The sequence below is a fragment of the Python bivittatus genome, unplaced genomic scaffold (genome assembly GCF_059951505.1).
Source record: "Python bivittatus isolate LINGU-HERP-01145 unplaced genomic scaffold, Pbiv_v1 ctg000350_np1212, whole genome shotgun sequence".
NCBI classification, from domain to species: domain Eukaryota; kingdom Metazoa; phylum Chordata; class Lepidosauria; order Squamata; family Pythonidae; genus Python; species Python bivittatus.
The window spans coordinates 43,307,948-43,330,079 of record NW_028277074.1 but is presented as its reverse complement, the minus strand read 5'-3'; the positions used below and the strand labels follow the sequence as shown (position 1 = coordinate 43,330,079).

General features: G+C 35.5%; 1 protein-coding gene across 2 annotated transcripts in view; it reads left to right on the top strand.

Moving 5' to 3' along the window:
- The window catches only part of TSGA10 (testis specific 10), a 57,235-nt gene extending 35,479 nt beyond the window's left edge, over window positions 1-21,756 (top strand). The window contains exons 11-20 of one of the 2 annotated variants that reach the window (XM_088145030.1): window positions 1,856-2,010; window positions 5,062-5,117; window positions 5,477-5,645; window positions 8,107-8,205; window positions 10,866-11,051; window positions 11,821-12,030; window positions 14,408-14,610; window positions 15,067-15,171; window positions 20,256-20,390; window positions 21,294-21,755. In XM_088145030.1, coding sequence (XP_088001156.1) covers window positions 1,856-2,010; window positions 5,062-5,117; window positions 5,477-5,645; window positions 8,107-8,205; window positions 10,866-11,051; window positions 11,821-12,030; window positions 14,408-14,610; window positions 15,067-15,171; window positions 20,256-20,390; window positions 21,294-21,324 — 1,349 coding nt within the window. In that variant the 3' untranslated portion in view covers window positions 21,325-21,755. Of the gene's footprint in view, window positions 1-1,855; window positions 2,011-5,061; window positions 5,118-5,476; window positions 5,646-8,106; window positions 8,206-10,865; window positions 11,052-11,820; window positions 12,031-14,407; window positions 14,611-15,066; window positions 15,172-20,255; window positions 20,391-21,293 lie in introns of both variants that reach the window. The other variant, XM_088145031.1, reaches the window with a different exon arrangement.
- The last annotated feature ends 376 nt before the right edge of the window (window positions 21,757-22,132 follow it).

Below are 22,132 nucleotides of genomic sequence, written 5' to 3'. Positions count from 1 at the left end.
ATCTCATTAGGTCTACTGTTGTAGTAGCATTCCATCAATTCCAGGTTCTCTTGTCTTGTCCATGTATGGTTTGTTTCAGTAGCCCACTTATTGTCAGATTGTTCTGGTTCCCCAACATCTGGCACAGACTTTGTTAATCCATGTGACGTCTGAGCTGGCATGACTCTCTTAATTCGTGTCACTCTCATATTCAAGGTAGGCAGGTGAAGTACTAGGGGGTCTTTGCCCAAGTACCCCTACTGGTAAGGTAGGTACCAGCTGGGATTTGAACCCCAGTCTCCTGCACCAAAGGATGGTGCTCTAACCACTATGCTATCCAGCTGCTGGATATATATTTGAATGCTAACTTTAATATAACTTTTATAAAAAGATATTTCTTCAATTGTTCCTTCTATTCAGTAATAGCAATATTAATAATTTGCATCTATACCTGTAAGTAGGGCATTACAAGTGCTTTAAGCTGCTAGCCTAACTTTCTCCATGATTGCTTCTGACCTTTGTTGGGAAAAGAGTTAAATCATCTTCTGAGCCATTGTCTTCTTTTCTTAAGCTTAGACTTCTGCTCTTCTCTCATTGAACAGCTCTGAAATAATCCTCCAATCTGTTCGCTAGTGCCTGGTGGTTTATGAATAACTGTCTATAGGTTTTCTAGTAGATCTTGCCAAAACCCAGATCCCTGCTGTTTGGGGCTGTTGGGACGGAAATTCAGTAACATCTCTAGTTTGATTAATCGGTGGTTTTTTGTAAAGAAGAGATGAACCATGTCATACTTTGCTGACAGAAAAGGAAGTATTCTCATCGCTATGGCAACAAATGCATGCTTCCTATCATCTTGTTTTCCCATTTGACTAACAATGTCTGTGGGTCTGCTGCCAGGATAGTTAATCTATGAGCAGCATAGCCTCTTGTGGCTTGCCAGAAGGCTCCACCAAACTGATATGCAAGTGATGTCACTATGAGATCCATGATGGATCATAAGTACTTGCACTTTCTTAAACATTAAAGGTATTTGATGAATGTTGCTACCACGTCATTTTAACTCAGTAACAAAACAATGACCATCTCCCCTCTAGTGACCTAACAGCATCACCAGTGATATTACAAAGTCTGTCTTCATTACAGATATTCTAGCACAACAATGGTCAGATGAATCTAGAAGATGCTATGAAATGCTAGTGGGAAGTTACCAATCTCTAGTAGTTATTCTTTCTGGATTTAACTTCTTTTTTTTTTTTTGCTGAATTTTAATTAAACACGTAAACAAAATATTTACTTGCTGCTAAGTGGCTAGTGGGAAAGAATCAAGCAGGCTTTTTGAGGGGAAATCTATTTTAATGGGAGATCAAAAATATATAGCAGCAGGCAGCTCCTTGGAAAGCCTGAACTATATAGTGATAATCAGCATTCTGAATTGGGCTTAAAAAACATACTTGAACTAATGCAGATAAAGCTACAACAGAACTGTATTTTTCAAGTAATGGGCCCCATTAGTAGTCTAGTTGTAGCAATTTAAATGGTAGTTTATGAATATTCGTCAAATATAGCCATCTATACAGTGCATTGAAATATCCTTTAAAACAGTTTTGCAATTTGGCTACACCACCAAACCATCGCTTCTACACAAAAAATTTGGTTTCATGCAGGAGCATCCCTGGGGGAAGGGGGTAGTGGTCAAAAAACTCAAGATGGCAATTACAACCATGTGATCAAATTCTTTCCCTTTTTAAGTGCACAGAAGCCATCTTGATGTCCCCCCTCCCCTGGCCAGGTGGGATGTGTGTTTCTGAGAGGCTTTGTTTGATTAGCTTATATATTAAATTGATTCATAAATGATCCTTTATGATTTTATTTTCAGAACAACTTTCAAAAGAAAACATTGATCAACAAGGAGATATTTGTTCTCTTAATGAAACAATAGCTGAATTGGATTCAGAAAAGGATTCTTTACAAGAGCTTCTAGAAGAAAAAACAGAAAAAATGGTTACATTTGAAGAAAGTTTGGCCATTAAAGTAAGTTTTAATATGTGACTGCATCTGTAGTTTTGATTAATAGTGTGTTTTATATGTTCATAATTTTGTGAATTACAGAGGAAACTTTATCTTTAGTAAATAGTTTTTAAAAGCATGTAGTATATGTATATCGATCAAAATAAAACATATCTCATATTTTCTTTAATTGTATGAGTTATTGTATGTATACAGTAATAGAAATTGGATTGAATTATAATTGAATACTCCTGTTTTAATATGCAAATATGTGAATTCACATTCTGATTATTGGTGCCTTTTAGGATTGTTTAAAAAATGTGTCTTTATATGTAAATTGTGTACACATTAAAAAATTTCTGTTAGATCCCAGAACATTACTATTATTTAAGAAGTATTAAAACAGTATAACTTTTCTTAAAATAGCCTCTTTTTTCTCATTTTAAAAAAATGGCAATTCTTGTAGCCAGGAATTTCTACCTTTATGCAACACATGGTATAATATTTATGCTCAGTAAATAAAAAATAAAACTAGTTGGTCATTGTAACTATTGGAAAACATTTATCCAAAATATGAAGAAAGATTAGTTCAGAATTATAATCTCTGTAGTATTTGAGAATACCTAAAATCTTTATACACCACAGCTTCAGGACTAACAAATTATTCTAAATTTAGGTGTTCTCAGTGCCTTTGCACAAAACAAAACAAAACATAGCTTTTGTTCCAGGTGAACAAACCATCGTCTTCTGCATGTCCTGCCCATCCATTTTCAGTTGTCTGCTGTTCAACAGAAACAAAACCCAGAATGTTTTGGCTCTTTAAGGTTTCAGCTGAAACAAAATCTGGATAGATCCTGGAGTAATTTTATAGAGCAAGTAGGGCATGGCTGATGTCATTTCCCACCATTTCTTCCTTCACATGACCTCTATGTTGGCCCCGCACCTCTCAACTTTCAGTGCTTCTCTCCCTCTTTTACCTTCCCTCAACATCTGTTGATGTCCCATTGCTGCATATCCCACTCGACCACTGGTCCCTAGTTTTTCCAGGACCTTTCTTACAGTCTCCTTCATTTGTCATTGATATCCCAGCACAGTATATCCTTGCCCCCCAATATTCATAGTACTTGCCTTTCTCTTCATCACCTGCCTCCCCTCAGTTGTCACAAAGAAACCTCTCAGCCTTCACTTTTTCCTGTACTTACAGTCACTCAGATCACTTCTACCAGAACAACTGTGTTTCAGTTTGTGTTTGAAACAAAGCAACGCTACTTCATACCAATATGGGTCAAAAAACCTGAAACATGTATGTCTCAGTTTCAGCATGGAGCACCAGAGTCAGCTGTTCTATGCATGGAAAGTTTTGGACATCCACTTTGATTACTAATCTGTTAGCACTTTGTTTATCCTATTAATATTAAATGATAAAAGTTGTGACCCAGCAAGTTCTTTTTTTGTTTGTTTTTTGGTGCTTTCCAATCATTGTTGATTCCAGGCGACTGCCTGGACAAGTCCCTGCAGTTTTCTTGGCGGGATTTCAGCAGTGGTTTGCCATTGCCTCCTTCCTAGGGCTGAGAGGGTGTGACTGGCCCAAGGTCACCCAGCTGGCTTCATGCCTAAGGTGGGACTAGAACTCATGGTCTCCCGGTTTCTAGCCCAGTGCCTTAACCACTACATACAAACTGGCTCGCGTATGTGTGCCAACCTTTTTGCAACTTTTGTTTAAGTAGGAAAAGATACTGCTGACTATATGAATTTGGCAAAGTGTAATGGTATGTGGGAATGACCTTGGGAGACAGTGGGAAGAGCTACAGCCAGGGGAATGGTCAGATAAAAGGCAGTTTAGCTGGCAGAAGGAATGTGGGTGTGGCAAATGTCTCAGAAGGACCCTTCCTAGTTTCTTGGGCTGTAAAGATGATGGGGAAGAAATGTACTTTCAGATTTGCAAGATTCTGTTAATGCAACCTTACAATAAAATAAAATTATTTCATCTGGGTGTGCTTCCTGTCTGTACTACATTGCAAGGCTGACTCAAAGATACTATTTCAGATCTTGTTTCCAACTTCAGTTCTTTAAAAAAAGGAAAATACTAAAATTGCTGATATCCATGAAATCAATGCAGCAATATCCAAAATATTTAGGTTTTACAATATCTATATATTAATATGTAGTATTTATATGTAGTATTTCTACAAAATAATAATAGCTGTAATGGTAACAGGATAACTTAAGCATGTTTCATCAGAAGCAAATTCTGATAAATTCTGATAAATGACTCCAAAATAATTTTGCTTATGATTTTAATGTTGGTCCTTGAAGTACATACTAGGCTTATCCCATGTGCATATTGAGTTAGGGGGTATCTCATTAACAATTATTAAGAATTTTTCTTTCAGCCAATTAGATAGATAAAGAGTCCTTATATGAGTCCTTTATATGTCCTAAACAGGTTTGCTTTTTGGCAATAATGTGACTTAGAATCACTTCAGGTGCCAGTCAGTGGTACTAAAAATTTTAGGGAATGGGAAAATTGAATTAGAAGCTTTTTTTCCTCTTCTACTTGAAATATCATAAATAGGGAGCCTCAGTAGCAAATAAGAGATGCAAGGCTTTGATTTGGTTGGTACTAATTCAGAAGATGAAGGATTAAAAACTTCTCTGTGACAAGATGTTGATCCAGTTTTCCCCTCTCTACATTATTTTTAAAAGCCTGGATATTGCCACTAACTATATGATAAATGTCATGTTTTGCTTGATTCTAAATGACAGATTCTTGAACCTGGTTCTGTGTGCAGTGTTTGTTTTTTCTTTTCATTTCAAAGCAGCTACGTATGATTCTAATTCTTGTCAAACCAACATGGAGGAAAAGCAGGAGTTATTATTCCCAATATAATAGGTCCATAATTGTGGAAAAATATGTGCTGTGCAAATCTATATGTTATTGCATTCTTAATCTTATAAAAATGTTACCAAAAAATGCCTTAATTAAAAGAACCATCTGGGTTGTTTTTTTTTTTTTTGGTTTCATTCATCTCTTTTTACTAACTGAAGAGAAATTTTAATTTGTTTATTTTCAAGGAGAAGACAATTTCAGATTTGAAGTGTATTCTTTCTGACATGGAACATTCATCAAAGTAAGATTCCGAATTCTAAATTTAGATTTTCCATTTAAACTTTTGCATTAACTTAATATATAATATTAGATTTAGTATTTAATAACTTCATCTATTTGATTCCTCAGTATCAAAAGGGCTTTGAAGTGTCACAGTTTTAAAAGCTGTAAATAGAAATCAGTTTTAAAGAATTGTTTTAAGTTAAACTAGCATCTTTATATTGTGGAAGAAGTATAACATTGTATTCATAGTTGTTAGTACTCTTATCCATGTAGAATTAGTATTATGAGGAGAGTTTGTGTCAGTCTTTTTTATTTTGGATTACTAATATTTTATGTGAAAGTTTTGTGTGACTTTTTTTTTAAAAAATTGTTACATAGGCATTCTACTGAAGCATTACGCAAGTGTGAACAAGATATTGACAGACTACACCACCTGTTAGATGGTGCTAATAATGAGCTTAATCAAACTGGCAGGGAGAAAGATAAATTAATTCGGGAAAATATAAAGCTAAAGGAACAACTTTGTGACTTTAAGCAGGAAAATCAGGTATAAAGGTCAATTTATATTTTATATATATATATATATATTAAATATTAACAGCATATAGTTTCTGTCTGCCATTTCACTCTCTGCCTCATCTCTCTGTCCTTCCATTAAATCCCTATTCAAATCCTACTTCTGTAAACCTTTCTGAACAACAGGGGCTACATTTGTGTAGCTCTTTGATATTTCTATCATCTATAATTTATTGGATCATCTTTTTTTAGCAGGGAAAAAGTTACAGTATTTTGAAAATCAGTAGTTGTATATGTAAACATTAATAACTTTATGTCAAACTTTTTTTCTCTCTCTAAATGGTTTAAGAACTAACAAAATGCATAACTGTAGATATACTTTTCTGTGAATAAATTCTAGGTGCTTATATTTGCCTCTAATTCCATTGCTAATAATTATAATGGTAAAAACTGCATGCTATCCAAATAAGTATAATGAAATCCCATTTTCAACTTCTTTTAAAAATGAAACTAGCCTTGGACATTTACAAAGAGATGGAAAGATTTCATTTCATTTTGTTTCGTTTCGTTTCATTTCATGCCTTTATTTTTTGTCAACTTAAGCAGCATATATACTAATGTTCTTACTTCCTATTTTCCCCACAACAATCCTGTGAGGTGGGTTGGGCTGAGAGTGAGTGGCTGGCCCAAAGTTACCCAGATGGCTTTCATGTCTAAGGGAGGACTAGAACTCACAGTTTCCTGGTTTCTAGCCTATGCCACTATTTACCAATGTTTTATCTATCCAAAATAGCCAATTAATTCTGATAGTTAAGGTGCTGGATTAGGATTGAGAAGACTGAGATTCAAGTCCATTATCAATCATGTAAGCTCACTGGATGACTTTGGACCATTTAACTTCATAGGGTTTTTGTTCTGAGGAAAAGTTGGAGGGAATACTATATATATCTTTTTGAATTCCTGGAGAAAGGTGGAATTTAAAGCTATAAAAGCTGTAAATAAATACATGGCATTGGGTTTCCACCATAATATATTGAGGCTATGCCTTGGAATTCTACTTCATCAGATCATTCCTCTGTGATCTTATAGGCCCAAGTAATAATTTTCCTCTCCAAGGGATTATTTATATTCTATGGCTGTTCTTTTTAGTTGAATAAGCAAGATGGAATTAAATCTTGTAGTCATCTCTTTTTCACCTTGGATATGTGGAACAGATGGATGCATCCTAAGGAATGGGAAATATTCTTGTGGTTTATCTCTCTCGAACACTGAAGGGGATGCATGAATTAAAAATTCATGACTTCCATTTGCTTGCCAGCTTTTTTGCTGGGATAAATACCCTTTTTGCATCACCATGAAATATTTTGTCCCATGATCTCTGCACTGGAGCAGGCCATGGCTTTTGATCCCCAGAAGATGTCATTCATTGGTTGAGACTGTGCTGTATGCATTCCTTTTGGGTTAATAAAAAAAAAATCAAAATTTGGAAGGCAGTAACACAGAAGTCATACAGAGCAAAGTGGTGTGTGTTTTCCACTTTTCTGCAAGGCTTTCTGCCACTGGGAACTCCCTTCCTTGTACTTTTTACATTTTTGTCTCTTTATTCCAGAAGCTTACCATCATCTTCCCTGAAGGTCTGCCTTCCGTGCTCCAGCTGAGCAGAATTCAATATTTTATCCTTTTTTTTCTCATCAAACATTTCTAAAGTGACTCAATTATGTCTACATTGGTTGCTGGTGTTTCCTTCATGGAATCTAAGTTTTCTGTTACCAATAATGAGCAAGCTCTTTGAGCCTTTAGCTATCTCAAATTTGCAGCTGTCACACTGAAAATAGCTTTCTGCTGGCAGTTACGATAGCCTGTCATGCAAGTAAAGTAGCAGCTCTCCCTCTTAACCCATTAATTATATCCTTCCACAAATAAAAAGTGGTATTATTCCCAGATATGTAGTTTCTTCCCAAGGTTGTTTCTGGTTTTCACTTTAATTAAGGCATTATCTTGGCAGTGTTTCTTTTGGCTTCAGCAATGCCATTGGACACAGTCCTTTACTCCATAGAGTTTCAAAGAACTTTGTATTTTCACATGAACAAACAAATCAACAATCAGAGTAGTTGTTTATGAACTATGAGCAGGCAAGAAAGGTCTTAGCAACATTCTTACAGTGGATTGCACATTGGATTATCTGTTCGTCTTGCACATGTCTTAGAAAGGTTTCTGCTACCTCAGCCCTTTGCAGGTCCACTCATCTAGAGCAAGGTCTGTGTCCACTGTGGCTTTCTCTTATATAGGTCAAGCACACCTAGTCTTGGTCCTCAGCTTTTACTGAATGAAGAATGACACTGCTGAAACACATTTCCCAGTCATTAAAGTTATTTATCTTTTTATATATAAGAATACAACTTATTAATGCTTTCAAATATCAAATTTTATTTATAAAATATAAAACATGAATAAAAGAAAATATGAAATAATGCTTCGTATTTGTTTGACAGATTCTACTTGAGAAACTCAGTAAATGTCAGAATGATCTTGATGATATGAAGTTGAAAACTGAAGATTTGCAAAGAATGAAGACCATACTGAACTCTAAAGTAAATGTATACTTTGAAAAGATACAACTATAAAAAGGCTCAGTACAAGGCTTCCTGCAACAATAGACAATTTCCAGGTGTCTCTTTATTTTAGTGGTAGACGCTTAGAGTTGGCATGGGCAGTTTGCCCTCCATCCCCTTTTTTTTAATTCTTGGAGAACACTCTGAACATAATTATTAATAATTGAATTGACTGCAGACTTTCCTATCAGTTTGAGATGAAAGAATACATAAAAGTGATCCTATAAGCTGTACAATTGCCATATCACATTAAAAAGAAGGACACTCTACAAAAAACCTGACCCTCCTCACATACGTGATATGCCCCTACACATCATGCAGGTTTTGGCCACCAAAAGATTGTCCACCTCTGCTTCAGAGCCCTTGTATTTAGAAGCACTGTCATTTTAAGATATCTCCTTTTGGGCAAAGCTATACTGTACATTGCCAGATAAATAAGAAATTTCCAGTTCCATGTTTCCCTTAAAATGCTAATGTAGAGAAAAGAATTTTGAAGAGAAATTTGTCAAATGAGAAGGAGGTGCTTTATTCTTCCTTAGCTTGATTCTCACTTGCAAGTTATTTTTCCCTAATTATTTTTTTCCCTTTACCAACAAGCTTCTGAAAATAACTCTTCCTTGAAGTATATTGGTGGGAAATGACTACTGAAAAAGTTTCAAGGGAAAGCTGGCAAGTGCAGGAAGAAGTTATAACTGCCTCTTCCCTTCGGCTATATCTATTCCTTTCTCTTCTAGGAGCTAAATTAGATATGCAAATTGCATGTTGTCCAGATCCAGTTTCTTAATTGTAACTACACAGCAGCCCAATCTGGACTGAAACTACTGTCCATATAAAGAGAGAAGGCTGATACCTCCTCCATGGAGGCAGTTTGACAAAGAACAAAACTTTGGTGCTAATGGGGAATTTTTCTTAAAAGTCGCATGTGCCGTGGGAAGAGTAATAAAAAAAAAAAAGAGAGAGACCAGGGAGAAAGATTTAAACTTCCACTGCACCATGCTTAATTGGTCCCAGTCCAGATTGGATTTACAATTGACTAAATAACATTTGAGTATTTTAGAGTATTGTCTATTTAACACTAAGTCTTTAAAACAAGATTTATTTTTTCCAAAATTTCTGCTTACATGGCTATAACCAACTATAGGTCTTATTTTATAAGTTATTGATTACAGTACAGTAATTTTTAAATGCAGTTTTCAAGCCCTGTAAGAGGGATAATCTTTTCTTTTATGAAATAAAACAAGGATAAATATATGTATCTTATGAATGTTCAGTATTCAGATATCAGAGGAATGTAATTATTTAAAAAAAAAAATTGGTCATATTAAAAATCAGGGAGAGGAGTTATCTCAAAGATATAATCCAGTTATGAAAATAAATTGAAAGTATGGTATAAAATATGAATAATATAAATATAATGCACATTCCAAATAGATATTACCTGTAATATTATCTATAACATTATCTATAAACATTAACAATATTTAGTTAAAGACTGTGCATTGAATTTCTGTGATTGTGCTCAGACAATAGATACAGTGCATTCGGAAAGTATTCAGACCCCCTTCACTTTTTTTCAATTTTGTTATGTTGCAGCCTGATACTACAATCTATAATAAATTTAATAAATTTACAGACATTTCTAAAATTCTGTTTTCACTTTGTCATTATGGGGTACTAAGTGTAGATTAATGAGAAAAAAGATGAATTTGAATGATTGTAGTATCAGGCTGAAACATAACAAAATTGAAAAAAGTGAAGGGGGTCTGAATACTTTCTGAATGCATTGTATATTCTCTTGATAGCAACTTTTTGATTAAAATCTCAGAGGTTAGCTTTGACACTTTTAAAATGTTGACCCCTAATGCTTTAATTGATCCTAATTGGTTATTGTGTGTTTACTTAAGATGTGTACATTTATACTGTATATTTTCATGATCAACATTTGCATATGATAAATTGGGTCCAGTATTATGACAGCATAATGCTACTTATCCAAGGATTGATTCCCCTCACCCCCGCCTCTCTGAGCAGGGTGGGCTATGGGGCAAGAAAATTGCACTGGAAAAGAGGGTAGGCTAGTATGGTATAGAGTCAAAGTATTGAACTAGCACTGAGGAGACTCAGATTCAATTCCATTGTCATCCATGGAAGATTATTGGATGATCTGGGGTCAGTCACTCTCTTAGACCAACCTATTCTTCCTGCTTTGTACTGGAGAAACTTGGAGGAGAAAATGTTGTATATACCGCCTTGAACTCTGGGATGGTGAGATAAATAAAATCAGCAGCATTTTGTATGAAAGAACTCTCCCTTTCAGAAAATCTCTAGATATCTGTAGTTGTTGAATAGATATCTGCACTGCTGTTGAGAATGGATATAGTTATTTGAGGGTTTTATTAATCAGCCACCTTTATAGCGTGAAATAATGAAGCTATATATTCTGTAATGCATATGTGATGCACTCAGTCAATTTCCATGACCTTTAATCTAAAAGAGGTGTTAAAGGACTCCAAGATTTTATACACAATTACAAGCATAAAAATGCACCACTGGATGTTATAGTAAATAACTGGATGTTAGATGGTAAATATGTAAACTAACTATAAGTCTCAAAAATAACATCAAAATTTGAATTTTAGGAGAAAGAAAATGGGGAACTTTTGGAAAACTTCCACAGGTTCCGTGAAGAGGCAGACAGATGGGAATCAAAATTCCGTCAAATGGAAACAGATTATAACTCCATCCAGGTGGAACTTCTCAGTGTAGAGTCTGAGAACCATAGACTGAAAGAGCAAACAGAATCACTTGAAATAGCAATTGGACAAGTAGGTTTTAAGAGCTTCCTCTTATACTCCCTGTCTCTCCCTCTTTCTCTCCCTCTCTCTAATTTTCATTCACTGGCTAGTAATAGAGCAGCTGCTTAGATTTTTAAAAATTGTGACACTTTTCCTTATTCTTCACCTCCCACATGAGTAAAGGGTTAAAGGAATTAACTTATGATTCAGGTTGGAGTAGGTACTTTCAAAATGGATGTTTATTTTAAGGGAAAGATGTCGACCATTTCCTGCACTTGGCTTCAAAACATTCTGGTCTTTCTAAAGAAAGTTTGGGATTGGACTGTAGAAGTGGAAAGACATTTATTTTTCTCTCTGCTAATTATGAACCATAGACTTTCAACTGAGCCTGAATTCACTCTTCTAGATAGATATGAAGTGCTTTAAACTATTGCCCATGCAGAGCGTGGCTGTTTGAAAATAGTAATTTATACCACATGATACTTTTAATATGCATTGAAATTCACATGGAATTCTGGACTGGCCTGCCAGTGCCATAAAATCTCTTAAGAGTGTATATAAAGAACATATTAAAATAAATTTTGGCATATTTAGTTTTTGTTGATTGTCCAGTAATTTATGTTTAGATTCTGCTTTTATTTTTTATTGATTATAGAACATTTTAAAATTAACATAAAAAGTAAGGATATTTATTCAGATAAACATGTTTATTATTAAGTAAAATTAATTTTTCTTGAAGATATTCCTGCTGATTTAATTATAATATAAATGTTAATTGACTTTTCTTTTTTGGGGGCAGCATTTAGCATCTGAAAAAGCCTGTAAGTCACAGATTTCTACTTTAGGTAAGTCTCTGATGAAAATGGAGGAGGAACTTGAGAAAGTCCAGCTGGAAAAGGTTTCTGTACTCTCAGATTTGGCATCGACTCGGGAATTGTGCATTAAACTGGACACTAGCAAAGAGTTATTAATCCGGCAACTAAAGAACACAACAAAGGAAGTAGAACGAGTAGGTATAATATAATTTTGGCTTGGTTTATAGAGAGCAAACATTAAAGCTGAAAACTCATACACATTTTCCTAATGCTTGAATTAAATTCTTGCTGTTCATAGCATGTTAGATTTTTCTTATAGCCACCTGGACTGGAAATTGTCCATCACAAGAAGTATTTTCTCATAGCTCTGATTAGTAAGATCTGTTAAGAAGGTTAAAGTGACAACACAAGAATTTTGTAAAGTACATACTTTCAAATGAGAAACCTGTATATAGGCAAATTGGGGCAGGAAGATTTGGCTGCTTTTTCTCAAATATTTTCTAGGTAAAGGGGTGGAGGCTTATCTCTTTTGTGATAACTACTACACTTCTTATCAATCTGAGAACCAACTCTCACACTATACATGAAAAAATGAAATAATTATTTAGAAATTGAAACACACTTTTCTATATTAACAAGATACCTAATTTTATATACAATAAGGCAAATAAGTGTGCTTCCATTTCTTTGACTATATGTGTGTATTGGGATGTGTGTGTGTGTGTGTGTGTTTTTGCCCTGTGGTCCAAGGCTTCAGTAGAGCGCAGCCATGTGATCCCAGGAAAATGTACAGCTATATTATGAGTTGTGCGCAGGTACTCCATTCTCACCCTTGCACACTCCAAAGAACCTTTTAGTCTTCAAATCTGAAACTTTGCAGAGTCTTATTATTTCCTAAATCATAGGCAGCATATCTTATCAGGTGCTAGAAAACAACACTGGAAAACAGCTGTCAGTCTTCTGTCCATGTTCGTGAGCTTTCTGAATGCATCTACTTGGTCAATGTCTTCTTTTGTTCTAAAACCTCTATTTGGAGGCTTGCTTAGTTTTTAAAAAGCAAAGGTGTCAGAAGAAAACACTGCCAAATATTGGTGTTTTTCATGAAGTCTGGTGGCATAATTGTTCTGTAGCAAAGACTGGATTGTACAGTATTTGGTCTGAATATACAGAAAGCTGCTAAGAAGAAGTAAGTATAATCTGTGCTTATTTGAGAAACTGTGTGAATCCTGGATGTGGATTTAGCACATATGCAGGGCTAGGAGTCTCTGTGGACGTAGGTCAAAAAAATCAAAATGGCAGGTGCAACTGCATGATTGAAGTCCCAATTCGAGAACCCTGTTAATGATACCTCATTCCGCAACTGATTTTTGAGAGATACCTAGTCTAAACTCATCTTTTTCTTTAAAACAATCAAATATTGTCATTCATCATGAGATTGGTGCATATGAATTCATCATTCATTCTTTTGGGGTATTTTTGATGGGTTAGAAATTTTTTAACCATTGTTTATTTTTGTATGTTTGTGCTAAATATCTTTACTAGTTTTTCAAAGCTCCTGAAATAGATTGTTTAAAATATTTGAATAAAAATTATGACTGGCTCATTTCAAAAAGAGAAATATCTGACAAATGAATTTTAGATTAAGTCAGGGGCAGGCAAATTTTTTTGAATCCAGTTAGGTCACAATTGTAAAACGGTTTGGAGAAGGAGTAGCTCTGAGCACTTCAAGCATGAGAATGATACAATTCTAATGTTAAACCTGTCCCCGTTAACTCTTTTGTGTAAAATCTGGCCTGTCTGTCACTTTGGGGATCTGACAAAATGAGCTGTAATTCATGAAAGCTTATGCCTTTGTTAGTCTGAAAAAATACTACCAGTCTCCTGATTTTTGACATCCATTTTAGTGTGATTTGATAATGAAAACCTGAGGGTTCCAGGGGCTATAAAAATGGATGTGGGAGTTCCATGTGGTTCATAGGTTATCTATTTTGATTTAAATACACTAAATATATTCAGGGGGTCAGGAAATAATAGATTCTGATATATTTTGTATGGGATGGAATGTCTTACAGTATAAAGTTCCTCTCTAAGGACCAGAGTATTGTCCAGCATATAAGAGGATATTACAGGTTATAGTCTGCTCACACAATCTTTTGTGGGTATAAACTAGAACTCTATAGAACTTCAGATCATGTCCTACAATAGTATAGTCCTACAAAAGGCTTAACTCAAAAGTTTAAAAGGCTTAACTTTGGAAGAACCCTATATCATTAGGTTCACATGTCATGGTTTGTGATGGTTAGTTTAAAATATGGTTTGTTTACAATAGTTGGAAAGGAACCCACACCCAAACCAAGACTGGCAGGGCAAGCTACTATATATGAATCACCAGCAAACTCCACTCTTCCATGCATCAGCAATGTTATTTGATTGGTAATGAAATATCTGCAGGAAAACAAGCTCAAAGAATACAAAGAACCCAATGATTTGTTTAGTTTGATATGTAATCCAACAGTTTCTAATATAGCACATATTAAAGAAAATGAGAAAATTTATTATTCTGGCTTTCAGCTTCAGAATGAATGGGAATCATCTCACTCAGAAATAGAACTTCTCAGAAAACAACTCAATAATGAAAGAATCTCAATTAAAAACTTGGAAACTTTGTTAGTATCCAATCGAGAAAAAGAGTATCAGTCTCAGATGATAAGTCAAGAGAAGGATTCTGAAATACAACTTCTTAAAGAACAACTTTCTCTGGCTGAAAACAAAATGTGAGTAACTGGCAGAAACACTTGATTATCACAATTAAAATTGCTGTTTACTTTTTGTTAATCTCCCCATTTTTATCCTTTTTAAGAGAACATTTATTAGAGTGGAAGATAGTTAATTTAAAAGTTATTTGAAACCAGATAAGCTAAATATTAGGCAAAAAAGTATGTATCTCATGGGAATAAAGTACATACCAGAACTTTAAAAACTATTTGTACATTGCTATGAAAACTTTGTTCAGTAAAGTTAGGAAATTTTAGCAGTACAGGTATTTAATGCCTTTTGACACAACAGGAATATCATATGATTGTTTCTGTTTTCTTTCTGGATGCTTATCCAATTTCTTTTTATATCAAGTGTATTGGAAGCTGCTCTTGAAAAACTAATCCTATTCTTTATTTTATTATATTTGACTAGTTACATCCTTTCAGTTTAAGTGACAACTTTGTCCTTTATAGCGCTATCCAGAGTCGAGATTTTTCACAACTCAAAAATACAATAACTCAACTGGAATCTGAGTTAGATATCACCAAAAGACAGTTGGGCACAGAGCGCTTTGAAAGGCAAGTGTGTGACCACATTTTTAATCATTTACATCTGTTATTCCCAATTTAGTAATATACACTTTCACTAATTTAGAAAAACCCAGGGCTAAAATCATTAAATAATGCTACTAATTTATATCCATTAGAACTACGGCTGAAATTCAGCATTGGAGCATGATTGCTAGGGAACAAGTACTACTATTACATGACTGAGTTGGGAGGAAACATGCATTTGATTATACCCCACATATATAAAACCAGATTACTTACCAGTTCCAAATAAGTCAGACTTTTTTTTATAGTTAGCAAGTACTACACTTAAGCCTTGTGTGGATTTATGGATTGGTTTTAATAGAAAAAGGCAAGTAGATTTGGATTATGGATTTTTTCATAAAGTCTTGAAAATATCTTTTGCAGACTTATTCAAAGAATAATGGTTAAATGGTTATTTCTGTTGCATATTTCATATTTTGTAAAAAAAGAAAAGAAAATCTAGTTATTAGCCCAGAATTAAATATAACCTCAGTTTAATACACTGTTACTGCCCTAATATTTCCATAGTTCAACAGAAACTGATCCCTTTTACTCACCTCAAAATTCACCATCCAGGAAAATATTCTGAAAGCTGCAGATTCAGGGATATTAGTGTTTCTGATTAGTCTGAGCCACTAAGATCACTTCCAGAATTAAATATACCCAAATAAAAGTCCAAAATCAAAGGTACAGTGTTTGTCTGGAAGTAAAAAAGTGCTGATTGGAGGCCCAGCTAATTGGAGGCCCAGCTACAGGAATATTTATTGTGTTCCTGTGACCTCTGCCTTCTAAAATAGCTTGACTTCTTAACCCACTGTATAATTCCTAAAACAAAATTATGAGCCACAAAATTGGGACAAGATATTGAAAGAAAGGTAGAGGAGGGGGAATTTAGCAAAAATCACTTTCTGTTATGTAAATTGTGGAGAAACTTGGGATTCAATTATTTATTCTGTTTTTAATTGGTATGGGGACGGGTTGAGCAATTGTCCACTGCTACTAAGTAGATCAATTTTTAGGCAGACTAAAAGCTCAGACTTATTTGATTGTGTGTGTGTGTGTGTGTGTGTGTGTATATATATATATATATATATATATATATATATATCCTGTTGTTTTAAAAAAGACAGACTACAGTCTATCATAGATTTCAGTTATCAAAATGTATATAACTTTGCATATTCTAAATTTAAATTGCTGTGTTGTAGTAATACTTTATTTTGCTATTTCAATATAGTGCTGTATATGTAATTTATGTTTAATTATTAAAATTATACAATTAGACAATTTCATCCTAGATTTCACTGTTTGGACATATGCAAAGTATCCACCAGTTTATTTATCATGCTGTCAAAATTCAGTGGCAAATAACTGAATGCTAGTGGCATGATTTCAAGCTATTTCTCTAGGGGGGTTTAAAAGGAGAAATTGGAGTGATATGCCTCCAGAGGGCTCCTCCTTCTTTGCTTCATGGTGGTAGGGAAGAACCTGCAAAAACTGTGTTGTCAAGCATTGGCCATTTTGTTGCTGAATTTTGGTGGAACAGATGCTTTGTTGTGGGCTGCATATGGTCTGTAGAACATGGGTTATTTATCCTTTGGCCAATACTGAATAAGCAAATAAAGCTGTCTTCTACATTAAATTTAGCAGTGAGAGAATGACAGTTTTCCTATATTGCAAGCCAGCATTAAATCCTGTTTTATTGTGTTTCTAGAAAATAATGGTGTAATTCTAGATCTGGGTAAAGAGGTCTAGAATCACCTAAATACAATTTTAGTTGGCCAGTAGGGTGAATGTTATCCAGTGGAGGAAATGAAACAGAAGTTGAGGAAAACTATAGCTATATGACACATACATATTTCAGTGCTGAGCTTGGGTTTTTAAACAGAATTATAAAGAAAAAAGTTATTTCTGATTGTGTCCAGAATAGATAACTTTAGGGTAGATAACTGACTTAAAATAGTAGTTTCCTATATTCTTAATCGCAAATCCAGATTCTCCGATGGTATTCATCCTGGCTCTGAATAAAACCCAAATAAAATTCCTTTTCCATCCCATCATTCTGTGCTGGAACAAGAGTAGTCAGGTTTTGACCTTCTATATGACATCCTTTCAAGTATTTGAAGAATGTGGTCATATTCCTGTCATCTTTTCTCAAGGCTAAAGATACCCAAATCCTTCAATATGTCTTCGTACTACTTAGTTTCTAGTCTCCTAATCATTGTTGCTGTTGTCTTTTGAACCTGATCCAATTTTTCTGAAGTGTGATGCTTGGAAATAGGTACAGTACTTGAGGTGAGGACCTAACCAAAGCAGAACAGATGCAACAATTACTATCTGTAAATTTGGGAATTATACTTCGGTTGACGCAGCCTAGAATTGCATTTGTCATCTTTGCAGCTAAAACACACCACTATTTCATTCAGTTTGCAATCAACTACAGGTAGTCCTCACTTACCGACTACTCAATCAGCAACCATTCAAAGTTATGACAGCGCTGAAAAAGGAGACTTATGACCAGTCCTCAAAGTTGCAGCTGTTGTAGTGTCCCCGCGTTCACATGATTACAATTCAGGTGCTTGGCAACCAGCATACATTTACATCCAGCGGTCACATGATCGCCATTTGCGACCTTCACAACCAGCTTCCAACAAGCAAAATCAGTGGGGAAGCTGGCAAGAAGTTACAAGTTGCGGTCATGTGAGATTGCACTCAACAACCCATGGTGATTCATTTAGTGACTACAGCCAGAATTGACATTGTAAGTTGGCACAGTCATGTGATGTTTCACTTAATGACTGCGCCACATAGCGATGGAGTTGCCAGTCCCAGTTGTGGTTGGTAAGTAAGGACTACCTGTATTATTCTAAGCCTATCTATGTAATTGCTGTTACCACACCAGGAACTCCCTATCCTATACCTTTCCTTTATATTTTAGTTTCCTAAGTTCACCCCTCCTCAAGAAGCTATTGCTAGACCCCACCATTCAGGGCTTGGTGCTTTTTCCTGTCCTTTTTAATATCTGCATGAAGCCATTGGGGGAGGTCATCCAATGGTTTGGGGTGAGGTACTATCAGTATGCTGATGATACCCAGCTTTACATATCCCCTTAGGTCACCTGAGTGATGTCGTGGAGGTTCTGTTCCAGTTCCTGGAGGCTTTGGGTATCTGGATAAGGTGCAACAGGCTTCAACTCAACCCTAGCAAGATCGATTGGCTGTGGGGTTTTGGACCTCCTGGTTTTGGGAACCTTCCACCTCTGGTTCTGGATGGGGTTGTACTGCTTCAGACAGATCTAGGGTGCAATCTGGAAGTCTTCCTGGACTTGAGGAGCAGGTGCAGCTGTGGCTAAGAGGGCTTTTGCACAACTTCAGATTGTGTATCAGTTGAACTTGTTCCTGGATCAGGAGGCCCTACTCACAGTCACTCATGCCCTAATGACCTCCAGATTGGACTATTGCAGTGCATTCTACATGGGACTGCCTTTGAAGAGCATTTGGAAGCTTCAGCTGGTACAGAATGCAGCAGGGCTGGCAATTAGCAGGGCTTGTTCCTTGCCACGTGTGACACAACTGGTTCGCAATCTGCATTGGCTATCAGTGTGCTTCCAGGTGCAACTCAAGCTGCTGGTTGTCACATTTAAAGCTGTTCATGGCTTGGGGCCAGATTATTATGGGACTGATCCTTTCTGGTTGTTTCTACCCAGTCTGGCAGGAGGTGCATTCTCCGGGTGCCGTCAGCTAAGGAGTATCATCTAGTGGGGCCCAGGAGGAGAGCCTTTTCTTTCATGGCACCCACCCTCTGGTACCATCCCTCCAGAGATCAGATTGGCCCCTGTTGGCCTTCTCTAAGACCCTGAAGACATGGCTCTGTGCTCAAGCCTGAGGCACTGGGTGTGAGATGGAGCCTGTTGCTTGGCTATGTTGAGTGTTGGATTGTGGCTTTGTAATTTTTTTTCTGGCTGCTATGGTTTTATCTATTTTTGTATATGTTTTTATTATTTTTAATATTATGAGCTGTCCAGAGTCATGTATGTGAGATGGCAGCCATATAAATGCACTAAATAAATAAATACATTCTGAGCTTTTGCTTTCCTGACATCAGTTCTGTAGTTCTGGGCTACCACTCTGTACTCTTCCTTTGTGATCTGGTCCTCTTTTCATTTCTTGTATGTAGCTTTTTTTGGTTTCAGAACTTTGCTAACCTTTTTGTTTAGCCACATTGACTTATTTTATTCCTTCCCTTTTTTCTCCTCATTGAAACTGCTTCCATATGTACTTTTAATATAGTCTTCCTTTTTTCCAATTTTGCTTTTAATGTAACCTTCCTTAAGAACTCCCATCTTGAGCTTCCTTTCCCATTAGCTTCTCCTGCCATGGGATGTGTGTATCCTTGTATTGAGTAAACTGAAATAAAAGGAACGAAAATAATTGTCACAATTGAAACCAATGGGGGAAAAGGATGCTTTGAAGATAGGCAGTGTCCCACCATATGAAATGGGCCAGAGTCCTAAAGAGAGAGCAGTTGTGAAAAAGGAAAACAGATCTTGGCAGTCTCTTTACATGGAAGCGATTTGTGAAAAAACAAACGTGCTGCTGAGGATGCCTGCAAGAATACTGTATTGCCTTCCTCTGGCCTTTGTGTGTAACCAATAACACTATACTAATTGGAAGGTAACAGTTTGAAGGATAAATCTAGTGGGAATTCCATAGAGAGCTAAGGGTGGAACTTTGGCCTACATTTTAAATAGGGACTGATATAATTCCAATCAGTCCAACTGTCTCTGAATGCCACACAAATGTGGAGCATCTGAGCTTCTGTATCTTGTTTTAAATATTTTTATTGAATCAATTACTTTTTTACTCTTATTGTGCTATCCTTACTTCCACATCTAGGCACATGCTATCCAAAATTAGAAAGAATTGATTTTTGTCCCTTTTAAAAATAAAAATTTAAAAACATTTTCCTCTGAGATTTATGAGACAGAAAGTGCCGGGCCTAGGAAAGTAGGTACATTAAGTACTGTATTGGTGCTAACTTATTTAAATAGGTTTTAAAACTTTTTTTAGGGAACGTGCAGTCCAAGAACTTCGTCGGCAGAGTCTTACAGCTTCATACCATTTAACTTCTACGATAAGGACAACATCACCTGAACGTTCCCGGCACTGGTCTCCTGAGAGGTCTCTGGATAGATCTTTGGATGGGTGAGAAAATGTCTGTTAAAAATATATCTCCTTTCTCTCACTGTTATTTGAGTATAGACCATCTCTTTATCCATGTAACAAAGACACTCTTAAATTAGAAACAAAGTCCATCATTTTTTTTTTTGGTTGCTATTCCACAAAATTGTGCCCAAGATAGCTCATAAAATAGCAAATGTGTTTAAAAGATGTGCTAAGGGAATTGTTATATAAAGAAAAGGACATGTGCAATTTATTTGCTCCAAACATTGAAGATATTAATTGATGTGTTCTGAACTGTTTCAGGACAGTGATTCGTCATATATCATGCTGGTTTGCTTAATCATGATATATTTAATAAACCACAGTTGGCTGGGTTCACTTAAAAAGCTAAGCCATAAACCCTAACCAACCATAAGTGGCATCCATGGAAAAGTGGGGGGTCAGACTGACAAGCAGTGTCATGCACCAAGCCTCACCTTTTGGTATGTGCATTGTGATGTCACATGCACATGCTGCTATGCTGATTTCATCATTCAGATGCAAGCAGAAGGCTTTTGCAGATGCTATTGAAGTGAACTCAATCAGTGATGATATTCCTATGATCACCTCAGGTCACTTCATTCCTGATCTTTTGCTTCCTTACCACAAAATATATTGGATATTTTTGGAAGAGCTCATTTTCATGATTTGGGAGGGGTTGTCCATTATAGAACTGCATGGATTAAAAATGCTTATGAGATAAATAAGCAATTAAATGGAGCATGTATCCCCACAGATACCATAAGTATTATCCAAAAACCAATTAATTGAGTCCCTTATTGTTAAAGAATTAAAAAGAGATTGTGTTGAGTATGCGTGTTTGTGTGTGAAGGGAGTAGATTGCCACCACTGGATAAAATACAAAACTACTTTCTTCTCTCATAGGGATTCTATTTCTATTTCAAAGGACTTCTAATTGAAGAAGATATGGAAAAAATTAACATCCATTATAGAAATACACATGCCAAACCAAACTCAAGGTTTATTAAAACAGTTGCTTTAATCCAATTGATAATGGATAATGGTCAGAGTGCTTATTAACTGAAGAAGCATACATGCACAAATATTTTATTTGGGCTATTAAAATAAAAGCAATTTTGATACATTGTTTTATAAAATAATTTTTATTATTAAAAAGATGTTCTGAAATGAAAATTGAACTGCACACTATCAAAGAAATATATTAAATTAAAAATTAAAACAGCTTCTTATTCTTCATTTATTTGTTGTATCTTGGTTGCACTTTTTGTTGCACATTTTGAGAAATTGATAGACAAAATCAGATATATACAATCATTCAAGCCCTGAATTAAAAAAAACAACTGATAAAGTCATTGGTTTCTATCCCAATTTCCACTTCTGAGAATAAACACAGCACACTGCGTATGCTGATCTCTGGATGCCCACACCTGCTCACCTACTTCTGGAGTTTAGGGAATCCAAGAAATAGTGTTTGATAGGCTGTGATGGTAGAGAGAGTTGGCAAAATTCATACATACATTTTGTGTGAACTAAAGACAAACCTAGAATTCAATCCATAATTCTAAAATCAGTAAAGCAGCAACCATATTATGAAAATCAGTGTTAACTACCATTTCAAGTAGGTGCATCAGTAGTGATGCACAAGCTCTGCAGTTTCATCCCTTATTCTTTGCAGTTCTTTGAGAGCACTGGTAGAGCATGGCCTTAAGCTGTGAAATATATTTAAATTACTTACAGCATTT